The sequence below is a fragment of the Cucumis sativus genome, chromosome 4 (assembly GCF_000004075.3).
Source record: "Cucumis sativus cultivar 9930 chromosome 4, Cucumber_9930_V3, whole genome shotgun sequence".
Lineage (NCBI taxonomy): Eukaryota > Viridiplantae > Streptophyta > Magnoliopsida > Cucurbitales > Cucurbitaceae > Cucumis > Cucumis sativus.
Genome location: NC_026658.2, coordinates 1,919,798 through 1,930,261, shown reverse-complemented (window position 1 = coordinate 1,930,261; position 10,464 = coordinate 1,919,798). Strand labels below are relative to the sequence as shown.

Sequence of the window (10,464 nt, the reverse complement as noted above, 5' to 3'; positions counted from 1 at the left end):
GAGGTGCATTTGATTTAACTATTTGTGTGTATAATTTATTAATTTATTTTTTTCACAATCACTCAAGATAGTTTTTTAAATATATTTTAAAAAATGTTTATCAATTTTTTAAAAATAGAAATGATTTTTTCAACCATGATTTGTGTTTTTAAAGAGGATATTAATTATTTTAGAAGTACTCTTGAATATATTATTAATAATGATCATAATTGGCACCTCAATTTAGAATTTTGAAACTTTTAGAAAAAAAAAACTACATATAGATCATATCAGTACTATATTCACATCATAATTCTTTTTTAGTTGTTCAACGATTCCGAAATAAGAGTTTGAATCTTCAATATTTTGAAGTACCATTCAACATTATTTTCTTTCTCGATCAATTTTAAGTGAGCAGTAAGATTGTATCACTTTTAGAATAGTAATGAAATTCTTTTCAAATATATAGCAAAATGAGTTAATATATTTACAAATACAACAATTTTTTATCTATACTAAACAATGAAAGACTCCAATAGATATCTACTGCTTCAGTAATAAAATTTGATAAATGTTTATTTAGGTTTCTATCACTTATACATATAGAAAATATTTATAAACATTTTATATAATTTTCCATTTAAAGCAATTTTCGATAGTAATTAGTATCACTGTCATGAAATTGATAGTTAAAAAGAAATAAATAAGTGCATAATAAAATCTTGGTTATATTATTTTTGTTTATACCCTTTGAATTTTATTTTATTTTCAACAGTGTAAATATTTATTATTCTTAAAAAATACCTATTCACATATTGTATTTTCTTCCAAAATGACGTAACTAAAATTCATTACTCGAAAATACTAAAACTAAAAATGTTATAGGAAGAAGATCAATAAAAGAATTCAAACTCAACCAATAAAAGAATCTAAAGGCATCATAATTAAAATGTAGTCCTCTAGCAGGCTCTAAGAGTACATTAAATTCTCAAATAAATATGTTATACACATTATGTCTATATATTGTATGTACACAACTACAACCTTCAAACATATCTCACTACTACAGTATATGTGATTTGAGCAACTTTGGAGAAATTCGAGAAGAAGATAATAAATGGTGAGTAGGGGTTTAGGGTTATTAGGGTTTGAAAGGATAGGAATGAATGGGTTTGGGAATTTGAAAGTGAACCTTCGAAGCCCTATTCCCTCTGCCAATCGGAATGTCTTCTTCCCTCTATATAACTCAGGTTTTTAGTTGGAGAAAAAATGTTTATCAATGTGTTTTGAAAGTGCTTTTCGAAAGCCAAAAATATCCAATATTTGACTTTGATTAGTTCAACCTAATTGAGATATTAAGATATATAAGATACAAAGAAATTTAAATAAACCAAAATCAACTTTAGTTCAATACAGATACTATCAGAGCTTGATAAGTTAAAATGCAAAACATTTATGAAATTGATAGCCCTGCGCAGTGCACACATTACATTATATATCTCAATTGTAACCCCAACTAATCAATTAATTTTTCAGTGCATTATTCCTTTTCAATTCATTTTAAAAATTAGATGAATACAGAGTTTCTATAGGTTATATAAAGTTAATTTTTGTCAAAATTAATTAAATAATAGTAATAGTATGTGATTATATTTTTTAAATTTATAGTAAAATTGGTATTGATAACAAATTTTTTGAACGAACAATAACAAACTAGCACTGGGGATTAATTTAAGAATGGTTACAAGTATCAATGAAGTTGGATAATTGTTCTTCTCCTTTACCAAAAAAGAAAAAAAAAAGAAAAAGGATAATAATTGAAATTAAATGGACTAAAATTGATAATTTGAACTTAATTTTATTTATATTAGATTAAAGGTACTGTTAGATGAATATCTTATTTGTACTTTGAACAAACTTGATTTGGTGCTTTACTTCATAAATTTTGAATAGTTTCGAACTAATTTTAACCCTAAAATTGCAAATTTTCAAACTTTATAAATCTCACTCCCATCCGAACAAGTAAACAATAATTTAAATATTATTAAAAAATGAATTTACTATGCATCTAATTTTTTTTCTTTTAATTTGATGTCTAATAGATCAATAATAAAAATATCATTTTACATCCTATTTCGATATGAAAGGTTGAAAAGTAAAATCAAAATTTAAAACTAGAGTAATAATCTAACACACATATTCAGATTATTACTCTAATGTAATCTAATGATTAATATAATTTGATGAACGTTAAGTAAGAATGATTAGATGCATTCTAATATTCACTTAACCTTTTTCAAAATGACAATTCCATGTAAGATTATCATCTTGGAAGAAATTTGAGATCGTTTTTTAAGACAAATTTCAAAAGTGATTGGAATTAACCTTTTTAATAATAAAAAGAAAATCAAATTCAAAATGACAAAAAGTCAGATCATCATTGCACCTAGTGGTCATTGGGACTGGTGAAAAAAAATAGGACTTTGAAAATATGAATTCAAACCCAATGACTGCCTGTCTACATATTGTAGAGTCATGCAGTAAATTTAGGATTTATTTTGGTTTATGCAACCCATCCCGTCCCATCCCAAACCCTAAACAAAATAAAAAAGACACCAACCAAAAGAAAAGCTATATGTTAATGAATTGAAAGTTTCAAACCCATATTTTAAACTCATCAAAACAAAAAAGAAATGGGGACACCCATAAGAGAGAGAGAGAGAGAGAAACGTTTTTAAAATGGGATGAACTCAGCAAAAAAAAAAAAAAAAAGGAAAAGGAAAAACTAAGCAAATCAACCGAGCAAAGAATCAGTGGAGGCGGATTTGGGGACAGCTAAAGAGTACTATAGCTGAAAAGTGCTTACAAAAAGACAAGCTATGTCAAAGTATCATTAAATATACTCACAAAAGAAGAGCCATGACAAACGACAACAGCAACAAACAACATTTAGAAGCTATCCAAGTCAAGTCATAAAGACATAATAAAAATCATACCAAAGTTCATAAGAGACACCATCAATGCATTTTTCTCTTATTAAGCCCCGCTGCCACTGTCACTATTTGGTGGGGTCTTCTTCTTTTCCACCGTTTTCATTGCAATCTTCTTTGCAGATGATTTCTGTGTGTTTTCTTGATGACCCTTTACAAAGCTCGACTGGATATTTCTTCCCATTCAGCTCCAGCTTCCTTAGTACTGCTTTATCAAAATCAATCCCACAAATATCAGCAAGTCTAACAAGATAAAGCAAAACATCTGATAGTTCTTCACCAAGATGTTGCTTCTCTTCTTCTTTCCAGTCAGGAAGGCCTCTTGGAACCTCCCCTTTCCATTGGAATATCTCCGATAACTCCCCAACTTCGCACACCTGAAGTATTCCAAAACAGAGAGTCAAAAGGCATGAAGAGTGGGACAAACTAAAAGCGTAAGAGATTTTCTCTTTGGCAGTCAAAGTTGGGATATTCTCATAGACAAACAGACAAAACTTAAAATAAACTAATCATTTGTGCGCAATCCACTAAATAGAATGGCTGTCATGATTCTCTGTCTATGCTTAATCCACTTTCAAATAGTTTAAACAGTTCAAACAGAAGCAGCTTTCACTGTTCCTAAAATTTGTACTTCATGAATGGGAGAATGATTGCTAAGCTAAACTGAGATAAAATCTGGGCGGTCAAATGAGTAAACTATACATAAAATTTCAAGGCAAACAGAAATTGTTCTCCTAACGATCTTCAATATCCCAATATAACTTCCTTTGAATTAGTTCTTCAGCGATTAAGCTTCAATGAAACCCTAAAGGAACGAGAAAGTATTGAAGTGAATCATTCAACAACGAATGAGAAATCCCAACTAAACATTCATTAACACAATACCGACATGAAAAACACTGTTCAATCCTCTCATTCCTCATCGGGAAAACGAACCGCAAAACATTCATCATATATCGTTACCGAAGAATGCGATATATTCATAATCTAATTCCACATTTCAAACGCTCAAGAATATAGAGTTTTGGCTAAAGAATATTAATACATTACCATGGCAAGAAGGAGATTTCTAGGGCTATGAAACTGATCCCAGTCCCTGTCTTTAGAAAAATCCGCCATCACGTTCTTCAATTTCTTGAGAGTTACATCGTCCATTTCTACAAGCTCAGCCATCCGCAGTCGCTGACAGGTAGTAGTCGCGTTCACTTTTCGCAAACCGGAACACCGTACGCGTGTAGAAGGAAAAGGAGAAGGAAAAGAAGGAAGACGGCCGGCGTTGGCTTAGAGGTGGGCGGACATGAAATTGGAGAGAAGCATTAAGTAAAAGGAAAAACGTTGAGGGGTTCTGTTTATGTAGTGCCTTTTTTTCACTGAGATCACGGGAGAGAAGGAATTAATGACCGGGTACGGGAAAATGCCGGTTGATACGACGGGTGCTTCATAACTGCGGAACAAACAGATGTCGGTTACTTTGGGATTTCCAGGGACCACCTCTTTATTTTTAATTTTAAAACTTAAATATTTTGGGTATTAATCTGAAAAAATAAATATTTTTGTAGGAGAGAATAATAATAACAACAACAACAATAATAATATTGGACCATACGAATTATTCCCTAAATCATGTACGTTGTAATAAAGCCCACTGTACACTAATCTTCCCTTTAGGTATGTGAATCATTTCTTTTTCTTTTGTTTATTATTTTCGTTTTCATTGATTATCATTATATAAAATCTATCAGAAGAAGATTTCACTCTTACCTTACAAATATTCACCTCCTACGAACAAAAAAATTATTGAGTACACGACGTAGTTATAAAGGTAGAAGGTGACACAAACACAATACGTTCAATATCATGTCCTTAGCTTAGTTTCTTCAATAAGAAATGACCTTTGAGTTATAATAGTTTGTCTTTACGGTTCTTTTTCAACGTTATTTACAATTAATGGAAATATTGAGATGCCTAACAATATTAGCACTAATTAAGCCCACAATCAACCTGTAGACTATGAGATGAGAAAATAATAAGTGTTTATAATTAGTAAGAAGAAAACTAAGGTAGTTTTTATTATGATATTATTTTAAGGTCATTATGGGTATTCTCAGTGACATCACAACAACTTCTTTGTAATAAATATAAACCAATTCAAAATTTGTTTACAAACATAATCATATTATATATAAATCTAAAATTGAGTATTCAAATAATTGAAGGTTTTTTTAGGGTGGAATTTATAGAGTATTTAGTAGTAACAGTCGTTAATATAGCAATTAGATTCAAAATATTAATATGCATAACATTTCTAAATATTTGTAAATATAACAATGGCTATTGTTACAAAAATCAACAATTAATCAAACAATATGAAGAAAGTAAAGATCGACATATTGATGTACATGATTCATTAACAACATTAGCTACGTTTATGGATAAACAGAGAACAAATATTATTAAAGAGAATGTTTACGAATACAATATTGAGTCACTGGGTCATAGAGTTTATATATTGCACTTCTCTAAACCTTACTAGATTGATCGTATATAACTGATAGATTAAAGATTATAATGTAAATATTGATATGTTATTGATACCACCGAAGTCTAAGCGATAGACTTCTATTCTAACCGGCTTTGCTATATTCGTAATTTTTTAAGAATGTTTATTATATTATCGTAGAGAGGAAAGATTAAATTTTAAGATTTTGGGCAACACCCTTTGGGCTCAAGCTTTGTTGGTTTTGAGGGTAACCCTTTGGGCTTGAAGTTGATGACTTTTGGGCTTAATCATTTGGATTTGGACTTAGATGGCTTTAAGCCATCTTCTTTAGACTTTAATGAACTTTCTAGGCTTATTTTGAACATTGAGTTTGAATAACATAAGATTCAATTTAACCAAACTAACTTTTAATTAACACACATGAAATTACTTAAAAAGTTTCATTTTTCTTATTGAAATTTAATTTAAGGATACAATTATTAATTGACGTGTCCCAATTCTAATACTATGTAAAATTTCAATTCAAGTATATCAAAATAAAGATTTTGAAGATAGATATATGGCTTATCCATCATCTCTATATGTTTTGAACTCAAACCGAAAAAAGAGATGAACATAAACAAAAAAAAATGGAGAAAAAGGTTTTTAAAAAATTATGCTTTATAGGGAGATAAGATATTAGAGGCACAACTTTTTTCAATAAAGAAATTTAGGGTTTAGAGAAATTAAGTTATATAATGCAAAACATGCATGGAATCAAATATTTTAAAAAAGATTGAAACTAAGTACTCTATAGAGACCGCTTCAATCTATCTATTCATTTAAAAAAGATTCAAATGTTTGTATTAATTAGAGATACCAAATCATAATATAAGTAAACACAATTTATAAAAACAAAAAACAAAGTGTTACCAAAAGAATGAAGGGAATATTTCTTTTAACAAAATGACAAAAGCTTAGGTATAATAACATCATAATTTGATGATGTAACTTATGGTTTAATGCAGCATCCTTCTGAGTTGGTATACCACATTATTAATTAATAGTTAGTGTGTGTATATATATTGTGTGTGTTGAAAAAAGGGTTGGGTGGTGATCTTTGCTTAAGACAAATAATAGTAATTATATTGTTTGCCCTAATTAACCCTTCTCTCTCTTACCTTCCACAATTTTTATTTATATAAAAGGGTGAGGCAAACATCTATTTTTAGCAAGGTATCTTCTAAAAACTCTCTTTCTTTTCCTTTGTCCATTTTACAATGTCCACCGTGGTCGGTTCTCTCTCGACTAAGGATAATGTTAAGTTTAATCCTCAAGTGAGAGAGGAAAAACTTGGTACCACGATAAAAGATCGAGAAGAAGAGAAGATCATTGAAGAAGATGAAGAGAACAAACTTAAGGGAGAGAGAGAAATAATGGATCTCGGTCCTCTATTCTCTCTTAAAGAACAACTCGAAAAAGATAAGGTAAAATTTTAAAGATGGTTAACTTACTTAGAGTACGTCAACCATATATCTTTAGTAAAACTGCATAGAGGAGAGATTGAACCTTCCTTTTCTAGAAATGTTTAAGTTCATTTGTTAATTTCGATTGATCTAAGTTTACTATTGCAACAATTGCGTTTGCGATTCAATGATCACGTAATTTGGTTTTAGGATGATGAAAGCTTGAGGAAATGGAAAGAACAGCTGCTGGGTAGTGTGGATCTCTCAGCCATTGGAGGTGAAAATAAACCTTAATTCTTCTTTGTAATCAACATGTTTTTCTTTTCAAAATAAAAAAAAATTACTATGATATTGTTATTGTAATTGTGGTTTATGTTAAGAATCATAACTAAATAACTCTTTTATGATATATATAAGCCAAAATCTTCCAAATACTTCATTTGCCAACCATACTTTATTAAGAACTATAGTTTATGAAAAATTATGTATTGCTCTTAAATTTAGTAAGAGAAATAGAAGGGTTTAAGGTTTTACCTTCACACATTATTTGTAGCAAAGTTGAATAATAAGATAAAATAATGTATGTTTTATTATGGTGAAAAGCAGAAAGCAAAGAAGCAGAAGTGAAAATCCTGAGCCTAACCATCCAATGTCCAGGGCGACAAGATCTTGTGCTCCCATTGCCATTTACCAAAACTTCCAAGACTAGTAGCTGCCTCTTCGCCTTAAAGGAAGGCTCTCGGTACCGACTTCTGTTCAGTTTCGTCGTTGCTGGGAACATTGTCTCGGGTCTTAAGTACACGAACACTGTCTGGAAGACTGGGGTTAGAGGTTGGTTTTCATGTCATTTGAACAAGTCGAAATAAAACTTGTTTTTTACTTTTGGTTTGATGGGTTTTGGATCCAAAGGATGAAAATATTCATCTGCATGTCGATATATCCATGAATTGAAGGGATTGCAAGATCAATATTAAATATCTCTCGCGATATATATCTTCAATATTTTGACATACAAAAGTATTTTATCAGTATATCTGTGTAGAACAATTGAATGGTCGATATTTTGATTGTTGGTGGTTGAACTGTCGTTGTGTTTGGCAGTGGATTATAGCAAGAAAATGCTTGGAACTTTCAGTCCTCAGAAGGAACCTTATGTGTATGAAATGGAAGAAGAAACTACACCCTCTGGAATGTTTGCAAGAGGATCCTATTCTGCAAGAACAAAGGTAATTAAAGACAAAAGCATTTTTTAGACTCTGCTTGATTATTCTAATCTTCTGTTTTTGAAAATTATAGATTTGGCTTTTTCCAGAAAGTATAATTAAGTAGAGAATTGAAGTTTGGTTGATTGTTTTGTTGTTAAACACAGTTTGTGGATGATGATGGGAAGTGCTATTTGGATGTGAGTTACCATTTTGAAATCCAAAAGAAGTGGCCAACAACACCCTCTACTTCATCATGAATAGTATATTTAGTGTTGTTCTTCTAATTCCTATATTTGGAGATATAGCTTTGGCTTTATTATCATTATTGTGTTACTTTTTTCCATTAAGCTTTTGCTGTAATCCAAATTGGAATTGTGTCTCTATTCACTTGTTCATTCAATATATATATATATATATAACTTTTCTCTCTCATTGTTTTTGTTATATCATTTATTTTCTCTTACGAAACTTTTTACCATCTTTTGTCAATCGACTAATAGGATAGATTATCGTTTGTTAGTTCAATCAAATATGTCGATAACATTGTTTTAGTACAATAAAGATAGAAGTTTGAAAATAAATTTTATTTTACTTTACATTACAATAATTTTTATGTCAACGGATATATTGAGGTACGTGGAAGTTTTATTATTATTATTATTTTTGTTAATCTTAGTCTTAGACTTCACTTATGAGAAAATTATATTAGAATTTATATAGTTTTCATTATTTAAATGAAAAAACATAAAATTCAAATTGAATATTAAGCTATAAATCTATAAGACGACTCAAACTTGATTAAAAATCAAGTATAAGAGAGTTGAGATTGAAATAGATAACAACTTTATAAAAGAGGATGAATTTCTTTCCTCCTTTCTTTCGAATTCAATACCTCTCTCTACTAATCTTTTCAAAAGATCTCATTCGAAGTCTTTCTCTCTATCGAGAATTTCACATTTGAATTCAAAAATCAAAATTTACTATGAGAAAATTATATATTTAAAATGTCCTATCTAAAATTTCTTCTTTTTACAAATATACAGATACAATTGATAAACTTAGTACACTTTCTAAGGAAAAATTTGATGCTACATATATAACTAGGAGAAATTCTAAAATTATTAAAATCATTTTTTTAATTAAAAGAATTGGAAGAAAGTTTGGTGGGATATTTCCCTTTTAGGTTTATTATCTTATCAATGGCATTAATTGTCATTCATGTGGTGCCAACAAAAAATAGATATACTTCCTCACTTAATTTCTCTTAAATAATAAATAAAATCAGAACTTTTCATTTTCTTCTTTTAGAAAATAAAAAATTCATAAAACTTTTTTTAGCTTAATTATTTGTGTCCATCCTAAAATTGTATATAGGTGAATGAGTGCAAACCATATGTAATTTAAACTAAGTATGAGTGATAATATTTTGTGTCATTTTTTGTGGTTGATATTGATGGTAGTTAGATTAGAGAGAGTTTTGTATATAGTATCACTCTTATTAAATTGAAATACGATGTATTGAATAGTCGACACACATCTATATCTAAAATGATTAAATGGGGTCTATTAGAAAAACATTATTAAAAGGTTAGAGTTGTCACTAATTTTGTTTTTGTTTGTTAGTGGTTGAATTCAATGATTATAGGTTAGTTAAAGCTTAATTATGAGAGGTTAAAATGGGAAGAATCATATAGGAGTGGGCAGGCTCTCCCAACATATTATGGTGTTTTATTGTTCTTATTACTTTGCTTAACTCTTACTCCAAACTTAAATCAATAAATCTTTTCATTCCCTTTTTCTTATTACTATTTGGTGATTGATAATTAGTTTGGTGGGTATTTGTCAAATCTTCGTTGGTGTGTCTTTATGCTTTTTTACTTTCTTTTTTTCTTCTTAATTAATCTCAATTTTGTTTGAAAACATTTCACGTTTATCTATAAATCTCCCTTCTAATTATTATCTTCAATTTTCTTATTGGGTGTGGTATGAGAATGTTCCAAACACACTCAATGTTGATTAACAAATCAAGATTATCAACTAAAAGTTTAGATGTATTAAAAGTACATATGAGTGAACAAAAGATATCGTTACATTTAAAAAATAAATTAAGACGTTTAAATAATATATCATATGGTTTTTTGTTTTTTTGTTATTTAAAATTCATTTCATAAAGCTGTACTTTTGACTCTATAACACCTCTTATAATCACTTCCCATTTTCAAGTCAAAATTTAATTGGAATAAGACATATACAATTAAATTCCCAAACTTTCACATCTAAATCGATAGAAAAAAAAAAAGAAGCAAAATAATACATTGAAATAATTAATACAAAAACAAGGTTAA

The 10,464-nt window shown here is 29.1% G+C and overlaps 2 protein-coding genes across 3 annotated transcripts; one reads left to right on the top strand and one right to left on the bottom strand.

Annotated features, from left to right (window-relative positions):
* Nucleotides 1-2,793: 2,793 nt before the first annotated feature.
* Nucleotides 2,794-4,303, bottom strand: LOC101213795 (dCTP pyrophosphatase 1). The gene is made up of 2 exons (XM_004152062.3): nucleotides 4,020-4,303; nucleotides 2,794-3,346 (listed from the first exon to the last, which is right to left on the bottom strand). Exons 1-2 carry the CDS (start codon nucleotides 4,140-4,142, stop codon nucleotides 3,038-3,040), a joined length of 432 nt encoding a protein of 143 aa, XP_004152110.1. The 5' UTR covers nucleotides 4,143-4,303; the 3' UTR covers nucleotides 2,794-3,037.
* Nucleotides 4,304-6,597: 2,294 nt separating this feature from the next.
* Nucleotides 6,598-8,551, top strand: LOC101219208 (rho GDP-dissociation inhibitor 1). Of its 2 annotated transcripts, none has more exons than XM_031884659.1 (5): nucleotides 6,598-6,935; nucleotides 7,125-7,191; nucleotides 7,518-7,745; nucleotides 8,016-8,140; nucleotides 8,284-8,551. In XM_031884659.1, the coding sequence occupies exons 1-5, from the start codon at nucleotides 6,729-6,731 to the stop codon at nucleotides 8,374-8,376; spliced, it is 720 nt and encodes a 239-aa protein (XP_031740519.1). In that variant the 5' UTR covers nucleotides 6,598-6,728; the 3' UTR covers nucleotides 8,377-8,551. The 2 variants fall into 2 exon arrangements, with proteins under 2 accessions (XP_031740519.1, XP_004152300.1); XM_004152252.3 differs by having other exon boundaries at nucleotides 6,612-6,935; nucleotides 7,521-7,745.
* The last annotated feature ends 1,913 nt before the right edge of the window (nucleotides 8,552-10,464 follow it).